The sequence below is a fragment of the Polistes fuscatus genome, unplaced genomic scaffold (assembly GCF_010416935.1).
Source record: "Polistes fuscatus isolate 324 unplaced genomic scaffold, CU_Pfus_HIC Scaffold10, whole genome shotgun sequence".
NCBI classification, from domain to species: domain Eukaryota; kingdom Metazoa; phylum Arthropoda; class Insecta; order Hymenoptera; family Vespidae; genus Polistes; species Polistes fuscatus.
The window spans coordinates 5,701,539-5,724,705 of NW_025112998.1; the positions used below are offsets into that span (position 1 = coordinate 5,701,539).

The 23,167-nt window shown below is 27.9% G+C and overlaps 5 protein-coding genes across 15 annotated transcripts; 2 read left to right on the forward strand and 3 right to left on the reverse strand.

Annotated features, from left to right (window-relative positions):
* Positions 1-2,660: 2,660 nt before the first annotated feature.
* On the reverse strand, positions 2,661-5,905 carry LOC122525863 (peptide methionine sulfoxide reductase). 3 transcript variants are annotated; one of them, XM_043648851.1, is made up of 5 exons: positions 5,727-5,905; positions 3,558-3,718; positions 3,353-3,473; positions 3,127-3,263; positions 2,661-3,046 (listed from the first exon to the last, which is right to left on the reverse strand). In XM_043648851.1, exons 1-5 carry the CDS (start codon positions 5,814-5,816, stop codon positions 2,809-2,811), a joined length of 747 nt encoding a protein of 248 aa, XP_043504786.1. In that variant the 5' UTR covers positions 5,817-5,905; the 3' UTR covers positions 2,661-2,808. The 3 variants fall into 3 exon arrangements, with proteins under 3 accessions (XP_043504786.1, XP_043504788.1, XP_043504787.1); XM_043648853.1 differs by lacking the exon at positions 5,727-5,905 and adding an exon at positions 4,663-4,750; XM_043648852.1 differs by lacking the exon at positions 5,727-5,905 and adding an exon at positions 4,659-4,750.
* LOC122525856 (elongator complex protein 6-like) lies at positions 5,820-8,414 on the forward strand. 5 transcript variants are annotated; one of them, XM_043648842.1, is made up of 3 exons: positions 5,820-5,911; positions 6,002-6,076; positions 7,455-8,414. In XM_043648842.1, exon 3 carries the CDS (start codon positions 7,566-7,568, stop codon positions 8,394-8,396), a length of 831 nt encoding a protein of 276 aa, XP_043504777.1. In that variant the 5' UTR covers positions 5,820-5,911; positions 6,002-6,076; positions 7,455-7,565; the 3' UTR covers positions 8,397-8,414. The 5 variants fall into 5 exon arrangements, with proteins under 5 accessions (XP_043504777.1, XP_043504783.1, XP_043504784.1 ...); XM_043648848.1 differs by having other exon boundaries at positions 5,859-5,892; XM_043648849.1 differs by having other exon boundaries at positions 5,872-5,892; positions 5,985-6,076.
* Positions 8,407-9,683, forward strand: LOC122525865. Of its 2 annotated transcripts, XM_043648857.1 has the most exons (4): positions 8,407-8,740; positions 8,830-9,049; positions 9,282-9,455; positions 9,609-9,683. In XM_043648857.1, the coding sequence occupies exons 1-4, from the start codon at positions 8,598-8,600 to the stop codon at positions 9,666-9,668; spliced, it is 597 nt and encodes a 198-aa protein (XP_043504792.1). In that variant the 5' UTR covers positions 8,407-8,597; the 3' UTR covers positions 9,669-9,683. The 2 variants fall into 2 exon arrangements, with proteins under 2 accessions (XP_043504792.1, XP_043504791.1); XM_043648856.1 differs by having other exon boundaries at positions 8,416-8,740; positions 9,282-9,683.
* Positions 9,485-15,686, reverse strand: LOC122525776 (kinesin-like protein KIF19). Of its 3 annotated transcripts, XM_043648711.1 has the most exons (14): positions 15,433-15,684; positions 14,760-14,831; positions 14,581-14,676; positions 14,297-14,500; positions 13,967-14,116; positions 13,529-13,738; positions 12,938-13,413; positions 12,682-12,857; positions 12,430-12,590; positions 12,131-12,344; positions 11,878-12,073; positions 11,051-11,200; positions 10,774-10,895; positions 9,485-10,406 (listed from the first exon to the last, which is right to left on the reverse strand). In XM_043648711.1, the coding sequence occupies exons 1-13, from the start codon at positions 15,532-15,534 to the stop codon at positions 10,775-10,777; spliced, it is 2,328 nt and encodes a 775-aa protein (XP_043504646.1). In that variant the 5' UTR covers positions 15,535-15,684; the 3' UTR covers positions 9,485-10,406; position 10,774. The 3 variants fall into 3 exon arrangements, with proteins under 3 accessions (XP_043504646.1, XP_043504656.1, XP_043504666.1); XM_043648721.1 differs by lacking the exon at positions 9,485-10,406 and having other exon boundaries at positions 10,811-10,942; positions 15,433-15,685; XM_043648731.1 differs by lacking the exons at positions 9,485-10,406; positions 10,774-10,895 and having other exon boundaries at positions 11,115-11,192; positions 15,433-15,686.
* A 1,635-nt stretch (positions 15,687-17,321) lies between these two features.
* On the reverse strand, positions 17,322-23,071 carry LOC122525869 (pH-sensitive chloride channel 2). 2 transcript variants are annotated; one of them, XM_043648867.1, is made up of 9 exons: positions 22,878-23,071; positions 20,528-20,717; positions 20,196-20,425; positions 20,025-20,107; positions 19,777-19,932; positions 19,465-19,620; positions 19,221-19,386; positions 18,959-19,145; positions 17,322-18,835 (listed from the first exon to the last, which is right to left on the reverse strand). In XM_043648867.1, the coding sequence occupies exons 1-9, from the start codon at positions 22,997-22,999 to the stop codon at positions 18,554-18,556; spliced, it is 1,572 nt and encodes a 523-aa protein (XP_043504802.1). In that variant the 5' UTR covers positions 23,000-23,071; the 3' UTR covers positions 17,322-18,553. The 2 variants fall into 2 exon arrangements, with proteins under 2 accessions (XP_043504802.1, XP_043504803.1); XM_043648868.1 differs by having other exon boundaries at positions 22,772-23,069.
* Between the last annotated feature and the right edge of the window lie 96 nt (positions 23,072-23,167).

Sequence of the window (23,167 nt, forward strand, 5' to 3'; positions counted from 1 at the left end):
TGTTATTACAAGAATATATAATTTATTATATGAAAACTTCTTTTTGATTTAAATTTTTATTAGCGTTTCAAAATTTCTCTCTATATTATATCAGTTTTTCACATGACCCTTGTTGTACAGATTTTTATTTATTTAAAAAAAGTATTCTAAAAAGAGAGTAGACTTATATATATATTTATATCCATATTAAACAATTATCTTCTCATAAGAAACAGCCAAACATAAGACTACACTCAATATCTTCCAGTCTTTTTTATAAAGTATAAAATGTAATAACTATATAATTGCTAATTTTGTATTAATTTAAGCAGCAAAATTTTTATATCTACTTCTGCTTCTACAAAATGTAATATTATATATCTTATATTAGCATGTTAAGTACTTAAAATGATGTCTTTAATTATAAAACAAACAAAACAACAACACCATTGTAATTTAAATATATTTCACATTGTTATTTAAAAAGAGTATTAGAAAACAAAATAATTAAACTTTCCAAATTACATATATGTTAAATGTCTATTTATGAAGTAAAAAAAAAGTGTTTAAAGACATCTATTTTTTTAAAAAAGATGCGTTATAATATATTTGTCAGATGATTGTAGGAAGTGAAATTAATACACCATTGTATAAATTATCAATTCTTATGAAAGAAAAAAAATTATAGATAATTTGGGCTTTGATTGTCCAAATTGAGACACGAATCCTATTCATCAAATCATTATATTACATCTAAATTACAGATATTTAAGAATGTGATTAGAGTAGAGAGAGAGTTAAAGAAATAAAGAATTTTCTATGACATATTAGAATACTAAATATATCAGTATTCTTTAAAAATATCTTATTAATGAAAAGGTATCTGCTGTAAAATATATGTACCAAAAATATAGTCATTTTTATTTAACAAAGTTATTACCGTACAATTGGAATTTTTATTATTTGAGCTGTTAATTAAAATCTTACTAATCCTAAATACAATTGATTAAAAAGAAAGAAAACAAGCCTATATTATATATACATAACATATAATAAATAATTAATTATATCTTCTTATGCATAATCAGTGTTGATGTGTTCAGAACAAAAAAAAATATAATAGTTATGAATATTTTTGTAATAACTATAATTTTCTTCAACTTTTATGTGTAATATTACAAATATTCACATTGAATTAAATTTAATATAACATTTTTATAAACGAATGCAGATATCTTCATAACTTCTATAAAAAGTTTCAAGTAGATTAATACAATTAATGTTATTGGTAGGCAAGCATTAAAATGTAAGATTATTATGTCTTACATAACATTACTTGTCTATATGTCATGACAATATATATGTATAAAAAAAATTATTAAGTAGAAAGTTGGAATAAACATTGAATTATATATGCACATCTATCACTATATGCACTTATTCGATATTAAGTAATTAATTAGATGATATAGAACGTGTTTTTTTATCATGTATTTATTGCAATACATAATGCTCAGAAAATATTTTATTTATTTATTAAAACATCTTTCATTAGAATTATATTACAGGAAATAAGATAATAATTGAACATTTTTATATTATTAGATAATTCATTGTCTTTGTCTTTTAAAAAAGAACAATATAATAGATAGTGTTCTATGTAATGTAAAATATATATAAATTATATTATATTAAATAATATAAATTATTATGATATTTATAAAACCTTCTGAAATGGTGCTCATCATATAGAAGAAACAAAATTGTATACATAATTATTAGTGATTAAACAATTATATGTAAATATAATGATCAGTTACTTAAGTAAAATTGAAAGGTATTTGTCTCTTTTATAATAATAATATTAATAATAATATTTATCTTATATATATCATTTAACTTTATATATATTTTTATATTTTGTTATGCTCTTTTTTCATTAAAAAATAGTGTAACTTACATTAGTAATTGTTCTCATCACTATAACTCAAATATTAAAAATAGTATCATATATTTAATTTGATCATCGTTACAACTTAGATTTTTATATGATAAAAATTCTATGAAATATAAATGTTCACAATGTAATAATCATTTTTAAAATATATTTTTATCTTCTTTGTAAAGATACTTTTTTTTAAATATAAAGTTTTTTATATTTCTACCTATACTATATTGTACAGGTACTTTTTTCTAATCGGTTTAAATTGCAATTACATTTGCATTATAATGCATATATTCCCGATATTTAAAAATCACTTCTGCATAAGTAATATCTTTGCAAATTACAGCATACGCAATTACACTATTATAACATCACTATACAATTATTTAAACAAATGCAATGTAAACACGTATGGTTTTTGTTGTTTATGTAAATAAGTCATATTTACATTTATAATCTCAATGATAGTACTCTTTTTTTTATTCTTATATTCTCGATAGAAGTATGAATAATACTGTAGATGTAAAATAACTAAATATATGAAATATCATTCATATTTATATATATGAAAAGAAGACGTTTGTAATATGCACAGAACTATGTAACGTTTAGTAAATTTAACTAACTATATCTTACACAACATGATATAAAAACCAAAATAAAAAGTGATTTTATATAATACTATTATCTAAAATTTATAATAAATACTTCATATTAAATTTTAACAGAAGAAACATTTTGTGTATCTATTAATTAAACAATTTAATAATAAAACTTTATAAATTATACTAAATTAAGCAACAGATTTCCTTGTAGAAAGGAATTAATTTCGTCAGTCTACACCTGCTCAGTAAAATTCATTTCAATTCATTTCTTTAAATAAGCTAGCAATATAGACCAGTTCCTTGATTTTTAATAACATATTTTTTTAAATATTGTGCAGCTTTCTCACTAAGTCCAAGATTTGGTAAATCTTTTTCAAATTGTTCTAACGTTCCAGCTCCTGCTATATACCCGTTTAGTTTAGCTGCTAAAGAAGAAGAACGTAATATTTCACCAGTTGTAAGACCAGTAGTTTCAATCAACCATGGATGATTTTGAAGACGATACTTTTGATGATAGCTAAAAATAAAAATAAAATTAGAATTCAATAAATTACACGCAAGAAAATAATATTTTATTAAGTTCCATGAATAACTTACTCTTCTGCTGGATAAAACTTGTCAAACGGTCTAATCTCAGTGAGAAAAGTTTCTCTGCGTTCGCGTTGTTCGTGGTCTTTAGATTTCTCAGCAATCATTTTTTGTTCTTCATCGTGATATAAAATTAACGACATATACTGCAAATTTCAAAATCAAAAGAAAAATTAAAGAAAGATATTAACATAAAACAAATATTAAAATTAAATAGAAAGAAAAGTACAATTACTTGTCGCTTAATTTTAGTAATTAAACTATACTCATGATTATTCCAAAATAGACTAAGTAATTGAGCATACGACACAACATCTGGATCAAATTCAATGTCGATAACTTCGGTATGATCTCCCCTGTTAAGGAAAGATAAACATAATCGAAAATGATACAAGCGATTAATAATAAAATAGAATGAAAAGTAAAGAAAAATATATTACATATTTCTATATGTTGGTGACTCTTTGGTACCACCTGAGTAACCAACAGAAGTCCTTATAACTCCGGGTAAAGCTCCAAAGAGGGAATCACCAGCCCAGAAACATCCCATGCCAAAAGTGGCACGCTTTCCTTCAACTTCTTCCAGCTGACCAGGCATTTTCTTTGGAAGACAAAAGTTACATTCGTACACATCACTGCTACACATGTCGTAGGATAAGGAACAGTTACCGAGATAAGAGAACACCGTTCGTGGTAAGGAAAACAGTAGAATCATCGTTAATAATACGTTGATAATACTTAATCTATTTAATTTATATAATCTCATTTTCTAACTCTTTCTCTATAAACTTTATAAGAAATTTAAAAAAATGAAATAAAACAAGATTGCTTTTTACTAAAAAATGTTAAAATAAGATAATTCAAGTTCAAAAAACACGACACACGTGCGAATTAACGCGTCCACGTGTAATGACTGTGCTACGTTAATTTAAACGCGCCGAATATAAGTACTCTCTGACCATTGAACACGCACCAGAATGCGCGTGACTTATCAAGGCTAACCAACCGGTGGTGTGTAACAAGTGTTCTTGTTTATCATTACTTTATTTAATAATGATTTTAATAAAACTTTATTTTTTAAAATTTATTACTTTAAAAAAATTTTATTAACAATTAAAAAAGTATATTTTTCGTTATTAATATTATATATAATAAATTTTTTAAAAATAATAATTTATATCGTTCCAATATATCGAATCGTGTAAAAGCACCTTAACGTTTCAAATCCATAAATCGTGGAATTAAATTGGAAAAGCGTTGATTTTTAATTTGCATAATCATCTTAATACCATTTACGAATATTAACACATATTTCATATCAAATAATCTAATATTAAATAATTATGATTTCATAATTAACTTAGATGATACATTTGATATCTCACTTTTTTAGTGCGCGAAAAATTGAAAATATTATCTAGATAAATTTATAGTAATAAAGTAAAAAACTATTTTAAAAAAGAATAATTTGTTATATTGAATTATACCAATGTTACGTAAAATTGTATGTGCAATGAAGTATAATTCTAAATAAATTTTACCTACGTTGGATGACGAAACAAATTAGATTTGTACAATCTAAAAGAAGAGCCTTCGTTCGAGGAGCCAAAAGACGAAATGAATCGAACGATTCTTCGCAAAGTGAAGTCACTAAGCAACCGATTCGAGCCGAGCTACACTTTTTATCTCCGCTTACCCTCTGTCCGTGTATCCCCTTCTCTATCATTTGTTTCCGAAACCAGTGCCGTATATTAATAAAGCCGATCATGTGAAAATTTAAGTATTATTATTTTAGATTATAAAGAATAATTATACAAAATTACATTAAGTAAGTTATACAGTTAAATATTATTGTTAAATGTTATAAACAGTAATAGGTAAAAAGGTAAGTTAGAAATTATTTTAAGAAAAGAAGAAAGAGAACAGAACAAAATATTAGATTTACTTTTCTTATCAGCCTATTTTTGGTACGCTCATGTCTTGTTACACGGAGGAGGAATACTCATATGTGGTTATGAGCAGAGTGGGGAAATTTCTTTAATACTCAGAGGGTTAAACGTGTTAGTATCCCCGCATCATGAAATTTGTCTCTTCTCCTACCCCTTCGCCGTCATTTTTCGCAAATCATTCTTCCAATAACTAACTCTTCCTCACGTGCTATTTTTGTTAAGAACATCCTTTTTCCTTCTTTTTTTCCGAACATACTTTTTTTTAACCTCTTTTTCCTCATTAAAAATTTATTTCTAACAATTGCAGATTGGTGTTCAAATTTTGTAACCAGTATCACGTGATCACGTATTTTCATAAACACTTTAATTATAATTGACTTATTCTTGACATAATTATAAAATAAAATAATTATCTTTAACTTATTTTCAAAGTTATTATATTTAATTCGATTAATTTATTAAAGTAATCCATTATTACTATTGTTTTTTTACATTTATTTGAACTATTTCAAAATAATTTTGTCTAAATTACGATTATTCTCAAATGTTCAACAGCCAATTAGACGGGCTTAATTTTTAGTCCAATCATAACGATCGAAAGATAGTAATGATTTCAGCGGAATAAAAAGAGGAAAAGGAGGGAACAAAATTCTAGCTTACCTTATCATTTACGTTGAAGGAAAAATTTTGCAAACGAGTGCCAATTTTTGTTGTCCTTTTACAAGTTCTTAAAATAAATGAAGATGCCATTGTCGTAAATTTATAACTTTTTCTAAACAATTGTAACGTTTCGTATAATTAAAATAAAAAGGTTAAAGCGTTAAGAGTAGGTATTCTCTTTGAATGTAAGAATTTTCTGTTTCCATGTAACTCAGATAATTATTTTTTCTAATTAATATTATATCTAATAATTGGTAGTTATAAATCTTTAACAGATCACTCTGAGGAATATTGAGGTTAGGCGTAATATGATCAACCCTAAATGCTTACACTGTTTCACACTATTCAAGGTAAGAACTAAGCGCATGCACCGAAAATATAAACTAACATGTGCGAAAAGTATCAAATGGGGTTAAGTATATCACCCTTCGATACGTATTACATTATTCTCACAAACAACATAATATAATTTGAATATTATAATATAATCCCTGTCATATCATTTTATTTTTAATTATTTGTATTATTAAATTTCTCTAGTAAAACAAACGATCGATAAATCAAAATTAATTATATGTTAAATGCTTTTACAAATAATTCGTTAGATAATCGAGATAAAAGATAAACTCTATATTGATTATATAAGATCGCATTAGAGGTAAAAATTCGCGGGAATTATGCGAATTTCAAATAAAATTTTACCAACTTAAATTTAAAATCGTGTAAAACTTTCCGTACCTATTTGTAATTAAGTATGATCGTTAATATATACATTTTATAGTTTCTTAACATCCCAAAATCAAACTTGGAAAGATCTCTCTCTCTCGGACAATTTTTTTTAAAATAAATATTAAAATTCAATTCATGCGCAATCATTTTAATTTGATAATTGATCGATAGATAGTTTATCGTCACCTTGCGGGTCAGTTAATATTTCTTTATATATCGTACTAACCATAAGGACAATTGACAATTTATAAAGTTTAATAATCTACGATTACTAGTGAGTTGCATCAGAAAAAGCAAGTGGTACAAGTTTAATTAAATAAAATTACAATTGCGGGACAGTGACTGATGTAATCTTTCTTCTGACAGTGCTAAGCTTTTGACCGGCACATTTAAAACTCTTCTGTCATTGATACTCTTATCATTAAATTCATCATCCGTTTAGTTGGGATGCTGCTATGTAATCTTACATTTTTTTATATTTTTATCTAGTCGTTAAAATGTCATTCAATATCAAGATGAGATTCAAATAAATGTTTTATATTATTTTTCTATGTTTTATTTGTTATTTGTTATTTAAAGATCTTCACGTAATCTATTTCTTACAATAAACTTTTTTATGATATTGTGCATGCAATACATATTGAGTTGTTGCATCAGATCAATTTCTTTGTCAGAGTAATTTAACCCAGTTTTATTATACTCAACTCATTGTCTTTCTGACTTTTCCAATAAGCTTATTTAATTTTGCTTATTTTATAAGATTTTTTCTATTTAAATGATAGTTGTAAACTAAACTGATGCAATATGCAATCATCATCATTCTTTTATCGTACTTTTGAGGTTAGAGATATTAAGAATGCATAGGTTCTGCATAGGATAAGAATACATAGGACTGATGCACGTGCATGATCTGTATTAGCATGTATTTTGATATTTTATTATATATTTCTTTAATAACGGTACTATATTAGTATATATAACTACATGTATTTTTTATAGGTTATAATATAATCATTTTTATGAAAGTACAAAGAGAAGATATCATTGAAAGAAATATTAATTGTAAAGTACTATTTTCATAAAAATAATAATTATATAATTTATTACAACATGGTAACCTCAATGGGATCTATATGCAGCACTCTTGGTATTGATAGAGTGGACATGCTTGGAAGAATAGTTTTAATTGAAGAGCAACATGGTTGTGATGCTAATTTCTTAACAAATGCAGTTATTTCTAATGCATTGGAAAAAGACTATGGAATTTGTTTTGTACTTTTTCATAATACATTCAATCATTACCACAACGTGGGTATGAGAAGTGGTTATAATTTAATGACGTTAAAAGAAAAGGGTAAAGTAACTTTTGTTGAACCCATGAAAGAATTAATGCATAATATAAATGAGATATGCATGGATACCGACATTACGGATGTTGGTAATAGAATTCTCTCTGATTTAAATAGTACAGACAGAACTGTGGTTGATAATATGTTTAATCTTTTAAAAAATAGCTATAATGAAATGGCAAGTCAAAATGAAAAAGTTTTAATAATTATAGAAGATATTTCTCATTTGTGTGACTTAGGATTAAGTTTTAGAGATTCTATGCACTATGTAAAGTGTATAAGATCACTTATGGAATCTTATCCGATGACACAGTTGTGTATTACAGTACATACGTACCAAAATAATGTACAAAGTTCTATTCCTGATTTTATTAGTAATAATTTTAAATATATAGCAGATCTTGTTCTAGTAGCAGAACCATTAACAACTGGTCATTCGAGTGATGCTTCTGGGAAAATAACAGTTAATTGGAACATAGATTCTGTAAGAAGTGAATATCATTGGACAGAAAAAATGATATATTTATATAAATTACTAGATTGGCATGTAAGAATATTTGCTCCCGGTGCAACAACAATATCTGTGACATAAAATATTTCTTTATAAAAATATTAATGAGTTAAATTATTTCATTATTCTTAGTGCTTATCCTTTTACTGCTTAAAGAGTGAAGATTCACGATGATAGATAATCGGCATACTTCACTTAGTGATGTTCAATTTAAATTACTGAACATTTATTTAATATACAAATTGTTTATTACTTTTGACAGCATTTGAAATAAAGGAGAAAATGGGTTTAAGGCAGAGTATATACGAAAGTAGTCCTATACAAAATTATTATAAATTGTCTTCCGAAGAATATTTGTTAATTAAAAAATTATGGACAGAGATTGAAAATAAGCCTCAGTACTATGGAAATTTATTTTTTACAAGGTATATATCTCATAACTAATGTCACCTAACTATATACTACCGATTGAAATAATTTATGTTAAAACCCCTCCCCTCCAAAATATCATCAGTTTTCTTAGAATGTATCCACAGTACGTAAAATATTATACTTTGAATCCGCGTATACCTCTTTGCGTGGACGTTCGCCTTTGCGCAAAATTCACACTGATTATGGAAGCTATAGGATACCTTGTGCTAGATGTTTATGGAAATCGAAAACAATTAGATCGTTTGGTCGGTTACGTTGCTATGGTTCACAAAGATATGCGCTTAGAGAAAGGAGACATGACAGTATGTCATTATGGTGACTAATAATAATAATAATAATTACTACTACATAAAAATACAATTCAATATTTTATTACTATGTAAATATATAGTACTACTCACGAAGACAATTTTTACAAAATTTGCGCGCACGTTATTAATTTTGTAAATAAGAATATTTTACCATAATCCACACACAACCATTAGTTGTAATGACAAAATTTCTATTTTATAAAATAATTAATATCTCTTTTAGAATTTTGAAACGAGCTTTTTGCGATACTTGGAACAAACCTTTCCAGTTCATATGACTGGAAAGTGCCAAGAAGCAATGAAAATGTATATTAATAGTATTGTAAATGGAATCGTAAATAAGATGGAGGAGTTTCGTCAATACGAAATGATCAGAGCGGATGAAATACCGCGATCGGTAAGATTTAAAAAAAGAAAGAAAAAGTCTTTAAATAGGCATATTTGGCTTATATGCAAAATTTTCTATATGCAAATCATATAAGCTCAGGTGTATTAATTTAATTACAAACATAATTGTTTATTTTAATTATCTATCAATTAACTTTGATAGTATAGTACTTCGGTCGTTGTACACTTTGTACCGGCAATTTGGTATTCGGTCAGACAATGACATATTGGAAAGACAGAAAAAAGGATTGGGATATGTTATTGAATGATTGGAATGCTAAAAATTCATTCTTAGAGCCAAGGAATATTATTACGATTAGTAACTATGATAACGAGTTAGCATACGAATTGAAAACCGATGACGAGACGATCGAATTACCTGAATTGAAAGTAGAACGTGATGACAAACACAAAGAAGATACTATTACAATCTTTAAACCTGCTCTCGTTCAAGAAGTAAGAGTATTTTTTTTTTTTTAATAATATATATATGTTTCTTGTTTGTAGATTAATTATTATAAAAAAACAAATTATTGTTAAGTTAAAGAATAGATCTATAATCATTTCATAGAAAACGAACGATGATAAGAAAAACGAGTTCAAGGATGAATTATCATCGGAACCTAGGGGAGTTGTGGATAATAAGAAGGATCCTGAGAAAATGTCGAAGGAATCGAATTCATGGAAATCGTCTGCGCGGGAACAATTAAGTTATTCGTCGAGTACAAGTCCTCGAGAAAGATATCGTGCCTTTAATATAGTCCGGGAGGCCATAGATCCTCAAAGCGATCCTGGAATACTTCGTAGAAGACTCCGAAGTAGTCGTATGGCGGTTAGACCTATTATTAGTGAAATCATCAAGCAAGACGACAACGAGACAGATCTTGAATACTTTCAACTTCGTAAATTTTCTAATACGGCACGTGAAAGACGTCGAGAGTCGCAAAAGTTTAGTTTCGATCTGAAATGAACAATTAATTGATATAATAAGGTCAATCAATGATGGAAGAAGGGAAATGTCAAGAACAATATTTCGATTGACAATGCTTAAATATTCATCAAAGAAATGATGCATCCTTTAATATTCTCGATACGATCGATTTAAGAAACGTTTATCAAAACTAGTTGACCATATTGTAAATTCACTTTGACATTTATCCTTATCTAACTATGTCATATAAGTATATACATAACTTTATTCTTTTTTTATACTATATTAATCGATTTATTTTGGAACGGAATGAATCTACCTAACGAGACGAGTTGTCTCATAATAATAATAAATAAATAAATAATAATAATAATAGTAATAATTTATGCATAATTACTTCAGCTCGGTTTTTCTTGTTCGTTTGTCCTTTTTAATGCGTTATATCGATTATTGTTGCTTTGTGAATATCTTACAGAATCCATGCTATCATCGCTGGATATACGCCGGAGTTTTCTAATCCTTTACAAAAAAAAAAGATTTGAAGTTATCATTCCTTTCTGGCGTTTCTGTAAATTGGTATTGTCAATATTTAGAAAACAAAAGACAGGAAAAGGAAAAAGCAAATGTTAATTTATGATAGTACTTTTGAAATAACAAATGATAAATATTCTTACGGTTTTCTTGTTGTATTTGAAGATGGAATTGGTGGGAAGAGAACTGATGGAGAAATTAGAGGCTGTACTACAGGACCCATTACTCTTTCCACGTCAGGAGGTTCTTGAATGGGTGGCAAGGGTGATTGATCCCAATCAGAATCTGTTGAACTAATTACATATATATATTTATATTTATATATCAAAAAGTATATAGTAAGAAAATCAATGTGTTTATTTATTATTAGTTTACTGTCATAATTACTTGGCACATATATAATTACAATATTATTACCGTATATCAAATTGTTCGTCGTTAAAAAGACATTTCTTCTCATCCATGCTTTAAACTGTTTCAATTTCTTTTCGATATATCGTGAGTTAATGTGTAACGTGCCAGATAAACATGAAAACAGGGGATGGAAAATCGATGATGCGTTTTATGTACGAAAGGGAAGTTAAAGTTTACACAGTTGGAAAGTATTACTTTGTATTTTCTACGCGAAACGATCGATAACACACGGAAGAAAGAAAGAAATAAAGAAGAGGGTCATCGATGAATTTTCTTTATTGTTGTCTAGTCTTACTTTTTTTTTTTCAGAATCTATAAGGATACCTTTTGCGTCTAGAAAACAACTTTAAGAGTCTGAACGTCTGATGTAAAAATACTTTTTTCTTTTTATTCATAACAAACTTTATTCCAACAGGCATATATATTTGATGAATAATCATGACTGGTTTGCCGCAATAGAATATCAAGGCGTTCGATAACTACGTGCACGCCATACATATAAAAAGTACAACCAATCGATAATATTCATATAATCGGCTTATATTGTTGCGCTTACCTGCTTGGTATTCTGCTGTCGTTGTTAAAAGTATCATAACTCAGACTACTAGATATAGGTGGAAGTTTAGCCCCAAATGCTACGGATGAACATGTCAGATCTGCTAGATTACTGTCTACGTATGTTGCAGCTTGGATTTCTTGTTGATACAGCAAATATAAATTTTGTAAATCCGGCGGTAGAGTCAAACGTCCATCTGGGAAAAAACTACATCGTTAAAATATTCACATTTTTATTAAACTATTTAACGTACCTTCCATTATACGTCTCTGTCTCGTGATTATCTCATCAGAAATTTGTCTTTGTCTATCATAACGCAAAAGTAAAAGCTCTCGTCTTCGAAGTTCGTGTTGTTTTACTAATCTTTCACTTTGAAGCATCATTTTGTCTGCTTCCAGTTCGTGGACTCTTAACATTAACGCTAAAAGTTCACGCTCTTCGTCCGAATTTATGCGGGATGGTAGTTCCTAGAAGAAAATTAATTTTAGTTGATGTTCCTTGTTTTTTCAAGTGTGGATTTATTTGTTTATTTGTTTTTTTTTATATATTTACATCTTCTAACGCGACACTTCGTTTTCTGCAGGACTCCAGTTCTTTTTCTGTAGCTGCACGCATTTCAATATATCTTTCCTGTTCCTTAGCAATTTCTGTTAATTCAGCCCAAGCTTGTTGTACCAATGAATCATCTTCGAGATCAGTATCCTCTAGAAGATCTGAAAACGTCAAATATTATTAATCCTCGTCCTATAAAATGTATTAAGATTATATAATTTTTTTCAGGATCATATAATATTTTTCACTTGCCTATATCATCAACTTCTTCCACTTGATAATCAGTTCCAGGACGACGATGTACCGAATCCCTACTCGATCCGTACACCCTGTTGTTTCTTGATTCCCATTGAGAAATTATCGAGTGCTGTTGTTCCGCAGCAATATTTAATCCTAAAAGATGACTGTCCAGTTCCATAAGCTTCCTCCTGTTCGTCAATCATTTTTAAATAAAACTGCAAGTTATTATATTTTTGTCTAATATCGATTTACTGTCTATAAACATTACCTTAAACGCATTTGTTCTTTAAAAGCTGATACTATTTTTTCTCTTAAAGTTCTAAAATCAGAACCATGACCATCCTGTTGCTTTTCGTCGTATCTGTCCGCAGGTCTATCTTCTTTCATTTTATTCCTCAGCCGTGAAATCTCACTTTTCAGATCACTGATAATATCTCGGTATTGGGCAACGTGAAGATAACTAACGTCAAGAACATTTCTTTCTACCTTGTTAGAAATTTTGTTAGCACGATCCGCATAATTCAAGGTGTTCTTACTCTCGTCACGGTGTATACTAGCAGGTGAAACATGAGCAATCATAACTGTGCGACAGTTACCACCAAGTGCTTCTTTGAGTAATCTGGTCAATTTGGAGTCACGATAATTAACGAATCTGGCACCACCGGATAAAGCCTTGATGCAGTTGCTCAGTGCCAATAATGATCTGTTAATATGACCACCTTCTTGAAGACGTTTACCTTTGTTCTAAACACACGAATTCGATGTTAATTGGATTGATATAGGGTAAAAATTTGTTAAGTAATAGGATCGTTGATAAATAAGAAGAAAATTAATATTTCTTTTGAAATATTTCTTGCACCTGAGTTTGTTTGGCTCTTTCCGAACCAGCAAGATCTATCATGAAGAGTCTACCCTGCTTTACTTTAGTCCGATGACGTTGTTCGCTATCAGAATAGGATGATTGTCTAACAGTGACACTGAGAAGAGCGTGACTCCTCGAAGAAGTTTCATTAGCAGCAGTTGGTTCGACCATTCTTGCTTTATTGCCTTTGTGAAGGAGTTGCATGACCTGTCGATGCACGAAACATGCTTACAAATAAATAATTATCTTACTACGATGATATCGATTGTTGTGTCAAATTATACATTCAAAGAGTTACACGTGCTTAGAACGTATTAGGTAGGTACGTTCGTTCAAGGAAATCAAGATTCGATCTACGGAATAATCCATTAAGGCTTAATTCTACTTCGGAAATTTGTAGGTATAGACTTGGAAGGAAGATTCCAATAAACTTACTTCCTCGGTCGAATTAGTGGAGATTTCCGTGAGACCCGAAACTTGAACGTTGCGACCTCGAGAATCCTCACGCAATTCCAAATATCCTGTACTAGGGTTCAACAAGTCACGAATATTCTCGTTGTATATTTCTACATAAGACATAGTAACCTGTAAAATTAAATATAATAATAAATAATTATCTAATATTTATTATTATATAATCTAATAATAATATTTACTATTATATTATCTATATAAATATTATTATATATTAATTAAATATAATAATGAATTTAAACGTTATCAAGTTAAATCAAAATTAATAGTATATAGTATCAACGATCTTACAGTAAATTCTATGTTGTTCGATAGTTGTCGAGTAGTTAGAAAAATATCATTCAAAGCTCGAACCATGATCCCTGGTTCTGACGATGTCCCAACCATGGTATGGGTTTTTCCAGCTCCAGTAGCTCCATAAGCAAATACTGTAGCATTATAACCATTGAGAACATCTTGTACTAAATTTTTCGTTGTACTTTCGTATACTGCTTCCTGTGGTGTATAATCAATATTTTATTATAGAAAAATATACATATATATTAATCGTTTTTATTATATAAAATTGTTTATACCTGCGTAGCATCTTCCCCAAAAACAACGTCAAAAAGATATTGCCGTGGAAATGAACGTTTTGATTTCTCACCAATAACTTCTTCTAGCATAACCATCTGTATAGTTATTTTTATATCTCGTTAGCTTTTATATTTCCATTTTAACTTGATGACATTTAAAATTAGTGTAGATCCCTTACCTTATCGTTAATAGCATGAATCGTTCTAGCACCAGTTTCACCTGATGTTAGGGGCCTTATACGTACAGCGACCTAATCAATAAAATCATTTATTGTCTTATCTATATATCCTTATAAATGTGTATTTACATAGGGCAATAAGTAAAAGGTAGAAATCAGCGCATTAAATCTCTGTGGAGAAGATAATAAGTGATCTTACAAAAAATAAAATAGAAAATCGTCTACTTCCACATCATTAATAAATCATTGTCAAGTTCAGGAGTTGTAAGTGATTTTTTTTTTTTCAAATCGATTCCCTTGTAGTTATATGTGTGCACGCGTATTAGCTCAACGACCCATGCTTAATTTTTTATTACGTCTTTCTTCTTCGACACATGCGACATCAGAATTGCTTGTCACGCGATTATCAAGCATTTACTTGATGAATCATTTCCTATTAACTTTTCTTACATATTTTAAATAATACGGATTCTAATCAATTGCAACATTTAATGCAATACCAGAAGATACCGCACGAACACGATTGATTTTCTCTTTTAGATTTTAAATATTAATCTTACATGTCGTATTACAAATAACGAAATAATACAATTGTTCGTATTTGTTGAATTTAATTTAATATTAATGATTAGAGAAGAAAGAGGAAAATAAGTTATTGATAATATTTACGCACCCTTAGTTTCTCTTCGATCGTTTTCGATGATCGATCTTTAAAATCACGATGGCCACTGCTACTCGTGCTACTGCTACTTCCACTGCTACTATATTGCGTCATTTTACGACTAACTTTTCAATACGTGATACCATAAACAAATTAATGCAATAAAATCGTATGGTAGTTAGATTAAGTATCATAGAATATATAAATATATATAAAACTATATACATATATATATAGTTTCTCTTATTCACCATATGTCACAAATTTATCCATTACACAATAATTATTTTCTACTATCGTAAAAACAAACAAAAAATAAGACCTATCGAAATAGATCGTTATTACATTTAAACATTTTTTCTAAATAATAATTTCCAATTACAAAAAAATAATCATTCAATTTTTCAAAAAAAATTTGTGTTACCTTTGAATTTATTCAAATTTATAGAAATATTGTTAAAATTGTTTATGATAGAATTTTATGGAAAAAAAAATAAAGAATAAGTCGTACGAAAAATAATTGCTTAGATTCGTATCTTCGTATAAATAGTCTCGAAAATGGTGGAATATTGCTTTTTCCTATTCTTTTCTTTTTTTTTTCTTTTTTTTTTTAATTCTTCGAGTCGTAAAAGAAAGAATGTTTCACTTGAGCATATTTTAACGCACGTTATCGGTTAGAGGTCAGATGTCCGACTGAGCCGCGCACCTGTCCACCCTCTCGAACAATATACGTGCGAGCTTACGCGAGTTTAACTGCTTACCCTCAAGAATTACGAACTTTCCACTACGTTAAAACTTTTCGAGTAAGAGAGGGATACGATTTAAACGTTCTCTCATCGATCATTTCCAAGCATCGAATAGTTAAAAGTCACGTGGTTCCTTAACTTCTTTAAATTATTATCTAATTGTAAATCATTATTGAAACATGAACTATATCCAACAAATCCATTTCCAAATGAATTCCAAATGATTAACGAAATTTTTGTATTTTCCAAATTTTGTTTAACTTTTATTACAATATTTTTCAATAATTTAATTTATTGATTTATCTTAACTTATACATTTTTTGTTTTTTTTTCCTTTTTTTTTTCTTTTCTTTCAAAGAAACATGCATACACAACTAATTATTGTGGTTCTATTGTTGAACGATAAGCATTAAACGAAACAAGATGTAAGGAAGAAAAATATTTGTTTTGTTTTTTTTTGTTTCTCTTTGCCAGTCTCACATTTATTATATTTCGATTTATTTGAAAATTTACAAAGAACGGAAAGAGAGTTTTTCGTTATGTGTTTTTTTTTCAAGGTCTCGATAATCATAAATTATAGGTGAATGATTTGTTAGACATAATTCTTCCATGCGTCAGGGTTACAAATAAATCTTAACTTTTTAGTATTATGTCAGGATGTTATATGATTTTCTATATACAAATATACCATGCACGGTCGTTAAACCACTAAGTATATACGTACTTATGGTTGCACTACGCGTAATTATGCGGTTTTACTGTTTTCTTCCGAACAGACGAAAATAATCAATGCTGAACAAAGTTAAGCATCGAGGTCAGAGCTAGACGGTCAGATACGATCGATCGATATTACTTACGTATGTGAAACATTAGTTGGCATTATGCGCAACGCGTTTTCAACTGACAATAAATGTTTTCCCAAAGTGCCGAAATCGAAATTTTTGATCCTGATAATATCACGAACATACGAACTTATGACATTTGCAAGAGAAAAAAAAAGAAAAAATTAACAAGAAAGAAAGAACATCAGGTTCGTGAGTTTTGTTATCATAAATGTTCAATATTGCAGTTTACGATCTACTCGTACGATCTTTCAGATCGTATATTTAAATTATGGTACATTTATATATGCATTACGCAAATGTATGAGTTTAATTTTGTTTAAAGTTTCATTTATTATCGAATAATAGGATATAATGTGTATACACTATCGGTTAAAAGTTTGGAATAACTTGTTGTAGAAATTGGATATATAAGTTTTGAAACGATTTATCGTTACTACATCAAATGTTAACAAGTTGAATAATGTTCTAAGATGTTTCAACATTTTCTTATTTTCATAATACTCTTGTATAATTTATATAGCCAGTTTATATAATGTTTCGAATTAACTTTCCGACTAAGACTATTTTTATAAATATCCTGTTTATCTAAATTTATACATGGCGATTCCAAACTTTTTGCTGATAGTGTACTTATCTAATATGCGCATGTGAATATACAAAGGAATATCAAAGAATATATAGGAGAGATAAATAAATAATAATTTGCACCCTTAAAGAAGGGTGATTTTCACTTATAAAAAGACATTGCGTGAGACACGCGCGTTAGATCGCGCGCTTTAAAACTCTTGAAAAATATAAGATGCCGACCTTCGACATTTTCTTCCAACTATTTTGAATATTTATAGGATTAACTCGTGCGAATGGTCGTTTTATTAAAATAAAATTAAATGGAGTCGTAAGTATGAGATTATGTGTAAGTACAATGTAACTTATTCATTCGAAATTATTCTTAAAAATAATTCTTCCTTTCCTTTTCTTTCCTCTTTTTCTTTTTCTTTTTTATCGAGAGCTAACATTTCGACTGTTTACTATGTACCACTACTGCTAGTATACAAAATAATTCGATGTTATTAATAAAGTTTTAAATAGCCTAATAACAAATTAAACAAATTAAATAGATAAGATCTAACAACTTGAATTCTATCCGATAGATTAGATTTCAGAACAAAAATAACGCGTTTAATTGATTTCAATCGTAATACAAATGATAATGCATATTTTAATCTCGTTTCTTTTCTGTAACATGACACATCATTTTATATATGTGTATATATAAACGAGAGACAACTTTCGAATAAGAATTTCTCATATTTTTAAAAATTATTTAAATTCTAGAAATTTTGTTTTTGTTTCCTTATTTCTTTTTATAGCTGTAATACAAATGATAATTCGTATTTTTAATCTTTTTTTTTTTTTCTGTAAACGAGACAACATTCGAACCGAAAGATTTCCTTAATCCGTTTCTTTTGTGTTTTTTCTTTTTTTCTTTTTTTAAAAATAGAAATTACAGACAATGAGAGGGTATAATATTAGATGTTGTGTTTAAATCCAAATAAAGGACCAATATAGAATATTAAATATGATAAATGCCACAGGAAAGACTATTCTACTTCGTCGGTCTATCCATTGAGCTATTTCTTGGGGTGTCATTGTTGTGAAATTGTGTAATTGTGAGAGGGTTGGCCTTCTTGAAAATGGTTTCGTCGGTGGTGGTTGTGGTGGTGGTGGTGTACTGTCAATCGTCATGATGCTCCCCACGGAACATTCTTGATCCTTATCTTCCTCGATCTTTACCGAAGGTATATTGATTGTACTTGGAAAGCTCTAGAACACAATATGTAAAAAGTTTGATTACATTTTTCGTTATTCCTTTAGAAATAGAAACTAATTTCAAATAATTTTCCTTCATATCGATACAATTGGAAATATTATTGCAAATATACTTACGTGTACAGTTAAGTAATTTTGACTGGAATAATCTTGTTCGTTGATATTACCATTATCGAGGGAAGACCAAGAACGTGATCGTTCTAAACTTGTTGTATTCTTTTGGAACTGTTTTCTCGCTAATTTAGGCGTTAACGTTGATTTTAATATATACTTGCTGTTTACCTTTTTTAATGGCACATTTTTTCTGTTCGAAAAAATATTCATCGATTTTATTTTTTTTTTTTAATCGTATTAATAAGAAAACAATTTTAATACGTACTTTCTTCTATAAATCGTATTTACGAATGCAAATTCAACCATAGCGGCGAATAAGAATATTGTGCAACCAAGAAACCATATCTCACTGGCTTTTATGTAAGATACTTTTGGTAACGAATTTTCTACTTTAGATGCGAGAGTCATGAATGTCAATATTGTGTTTGTTCCTATAAATGAATAATATTAATTTTTTATTTTAAATTAATATGAAAAAAAATTAATTATTATTCGTTTATAATTAATACCTAAAACAATTCGAGGAGGACCTGCATCCATGTGTAACCAAAAGGATACCCAAGATATGACAACAATTAATATCGATGGTATATAATAATCCATCATGAAAAATCCCATTTCACGAGCTAATTTAAATGTTATGGTAATTGAGCTGAAATTACCAGCTAAAATGATGAAAATTATAATATATTATATCAAATTAGAAAATTATTATTTTTCTTTATACAAACTGCAAAGTAATTTAACTATTACTTTTATTTATCATCTATTATCTACGTTTATTGTTCGTAAATACTTGATTTATTTATTCTTCTCTTTACCAAAGTGGCCATAATGTTGTTGCGCAGTGGTGTACGATACGTGAGAATGATTAACCCATTTTTCAACAAGTTTATACTCAGTTAAATGTAATTCATCGGCAAGCACAATTGGTTCTTGATCCCAAACCAGTTCCATATCTTGTACATTGTAGGTCCCTGTAGGTAAAAATACCATTCATTTCCAAGCAGCAGACTGGAACGATATACTAATTCATGTGATATTAAAAACAAATAAAATAACATCCTACAGCTTTCGAAAGCCAATGGGCACTCCTGCACATCAAATGGAAATTTTTCTAAACGTAGTCCGCAATTAAGGATAGCTTCCATTCTAAATAAAGAACAAAACAAAAAATGCATTAATAATTTATTAGAGTAATTTAAATGAGAAGTAGGAAATTTTAAAAATATTCATAGACCTGGTATTCAAAATAACCATTCCGGCTGGATTGATAGAAATCAATAAATCTTTAACACTATTTCCAACAGAAGCAGAACTTCGTTCGTTAGCTACGTAAACGGAAGGTGTCCAAATTAGATCGTGTGCTACTTTTCCACCATAGATTTGTGTTAAATTCGGTGCAAGATCTGAGAATTCCAATCGTTGATCTTCATATCGAAATTGTAACATCATATTTACACCAAATTGCTAAAATATAATATGATAAGAAATTTATTTCTTGATAAATGTATAATACTGATGTAGGAATTTGTTGAATAATGAAATAACATTTTTTAATTTTTACATTACCAATGTCTTAGCCATATTTGATCTAAGTATATATATGTAAACTCTTGTATAAACTTTGACGGGATCGGAAGCATTAATTAGACCGGGTGGTCTAGCCATTTTGTCGTAACGACAATCGTGAGTTAATTCTTGTAAAAGTTCAGTTTGTGTTACGCTGCCAGGAACTTTCATTGTTGGACAAATTCCTTCTCTGTTTGAGAAAAATAAAATCAAATATTAAAATGAATATCAAGCTTCAAAATATTGTAATTTTATTTTTAGAAAATTCACATTTTAAAGGAACGTATATACGTAAACTATAAACAATAGGAAATAATTATAAAATATAACATAATAATTAATATATATTATATATATATATATATATATATATATATATATAAATAAAATAATAAGAACATAATAATACTTGTATGCGTTTGAAAAAAATTAACATAATGCAAACAATAGAAAAAAAAGTCTTCAAATTAATATTCTAGACTTTGTCTGTTTGAAAGAATGGTTCATTGGTGCTTTGTACTAATGCAGATGACATAAGAATAGTGCATGTGACTCTCTTAAAGTGTACAAAGAATTTCCGTACTATTGAATCTACAGGGAGAATTATACGAAGAAGATAAACGTTGGATCTAGATATTACGAAGAATTAACATTTAAATAAAAGTTAATCATTCTTTTTGGACTTCTATTTTGATATTCTAGATAAGGACAAAATATATATATTTATAGATAAAATTATATTGCTAAAGGAATATGTATGTACATGGTAATTAACTCATAATAAAACGTTATCATCTTTGCATGTAGATCTGCAAATATGTCATCACGTGCTTGAGAAAAACAAAGATCTTAAATAATACCATAGTTTGTTCTCAAATATTTAAATCTCGGGAAGACAACAGAGATTTACAAGATCTACTTCTTATCTAGTGTAATAATTACACACATTAAACGCCGACACTAAGATTGCTTCTCTTACGACGAAACAGATATTGACTTTTAAATTCATTTTTACAGATTGTATGTTGGTTTGATTTTGCACAAAATATAATCTACTTTTTTTTTTTTTAAATTAGACAAATGCAGACAAAAATAAACGATGACAAGTAGAACATATTAATGCATAAAACATGTTTACACAGAATAAAAAAAGAATTTCACAATAATGCAAGACCGATATTCAATGTGTTACATACTGTATCACATTTTATGGTGTTTGTATAAGTTTTTTTGTTAGAAGATTATTAAAATACAATTGTTAATATATTTTTAATATTATATCATATTTATATATATTTTGTAAAATGTAAAAAAAGGAAATATGTAATTGAATTACTAATGTTACGAAATACATATTATTTTATATATATCATGTATTTTTTAAATGTGTTTTTCCATTCGATATGTTCAATAAAAATGATATAAAAATTATAACTGACGTTATTTGATTGAAATAAGATAAAGTTTTAATTAAATTTGGATAATTCTGTTTAAACAAGTGGTTTCAATTCTTTCATTTTCTATTGAAATGCCAGATTACGAATGAGATTAAATCAACAATGTCTTATTTTCGTATATACTGCATTTATCGTATAACTATATCAATTACTAATTAAATATACTATGTTTGTTTTAATAAATTATCTTTCAATTAGTAATAATTTAAATAATATTTGATTATAATTAAATAAATAATTAATTTATATTTGTAACATTATTTTGGCTACGACATATTAAAATATTTTTATGATAATAATTATTGTTGTATAATGAATTAATATAAATTATTAGATAAACTATTTATGATATAATATTTATGCAGTATTAGATGTCATAGCAGACATAAATATATTTCTTAAAAACAATAGAATGCTTTAATAGCAACAGCGCGAAACTATTACGTATCATCTATTAGTAAAGTTCAATTGAAATACTTCTAGTTCAAGACCTTATATTAACTCTCATTCTCATACTACTTTGAATATTCGAGTAAGCTTAGAAACTTCGCATTAAACAATAATTTTTTATATTAATAAATGTAAAGCACTAATAATTCAATTTCGCATTATAAAAATATTATTTATAATAATAAAAATATATATAAAAAAATGTTATAAATACACAAAAATAAATACATAAATAAAAAAAATAATCGAACTGTTTACTATGAAAGTGATTTTGCTGATATAATTAATTAATTTAAAAACAGATATAATAAAATTGTATAATTATAATTGTACTTACATGTCAGATGGTTTAGCAAATAACATGTTTGGTAAGGAATATAAAAGAAACAAAAATAAAAAGACTCTTCCTCCAAGAGTCATTTTAAGCTTCTGTAATACTTAACTGTTCTACCGGTAGACACAAACTGTCTTGAAACCAAATGTAAGTAAATTTACTGGAAAACAGACACCAGCCAAACATTGCTCCCACTTTACATGCTCTCCTGCTTAGAGAATACGCATACATTGACACGTACAAGCAGATGAAATTATTCTACATACACATTCTTATGTACAACGTATTTAAACCTTTAACTGCTAAAGGCGTATATATACACTCTCTCGTATTTTTCAATATATATAAAAAGCTTATATTTATGCCACCTAATCCTAATAATGTACAAGAAAAATTAAC

Excerpts from the sequence above, each read along its gene's own strand:
- LOC122525865 (XM_043648856.1), top strand. The coding sequence starts at position 8,598 with ATGGGTTTAAGGCAGAGTATATACGAAAGTAGTCCTATACAAAATTAT. Across the intron at positions 8,741-8,829 it reads GGAAATTTATTTTTTACAAG|TTTTCTTAGAATGTATCCAC; the intron begins GTATATATCTCA and ends AAATATCATCAG. Across the intron at positions 9,050-9,281 it reads TAGAGAAAGGAGACATGACA|AATTTTGAAACGAGCTTTTT; the intron begins GTATGTCATTAT and ends TATCTCTTTTAG.
- LOC122525776 (XM_043648711.1), bottom strand. The coding sequence starts at position 15,534 with ATGACGCAATATAGTAGCAGTGGAAGTAGCAGTAGCACGAGTAGCAGT. Across the intron at positions 13,739-13,966 it reads CCACTAATTCGACCGAGGAA|GTCATGCAACTCCTTCACAA; the intron begins GTAAGTTTATTG and ends GTGCATCGACAG. Across the intron at positions 10,896-11,050 it reads TCAAATACAACAAGAAAACC|GATTAGAAAACTCCGGCGTA; the intron begins GTAAGAATATTT and ends TTTTTTGTAAAG.
- LOC122525869 (XM_043648867.1), bottom strand. The coding sequence starts at position 22,999 with ATGTATGCGTATTCTCTAAGCAGGAGAGCATGTAAAGTGGGAGCAATG. Across the intron at positions 19,933-20,024 it reads CCCATTGGCTTTCGAAAGCT|GGACCTACAATGTACAAGAT; the intron begins GTAGGATGTTAT and ends TTTTACCTACAG. Across the intron at positions 19,146-19,220 it reads AATACGATTTATAGAAGAAA|AAAAAATGTGCCATTAAAAA; the intron begins GTACGTATTAAA and ends TTTTTCGAACAG.
- LOC122525863 (XM_043648851.1), bottom strand. The coding sequence starts at position 5,816 with ATGGCATCTTCATTTATTTTAAGAACTTGTAAAAGGACAACAAAAATT. Across the intron at positions 3,264-3,352 it reads TTACTAAAATTAAGCGACAA|TATATGTCGTTAATTTTATA; the intron begins GTAATTGTACTT and ends TGAAATTTGCAG. Across the intron at positions 3,047-3,126 it reads AAGTTTTATCCAGCAGAAGA|CTATCATCAAAAGTATCGTC; the intron begins GTAAGTTATTCA and ends TTTTATTTTTAG.
- LOC122525856 (XM_043648842.1), top strand. The coding sequence starts at position 7,566 with ATGGTAACCTCAATGGGATCTATATGCAGCACTCTTGGTATTGATAGA.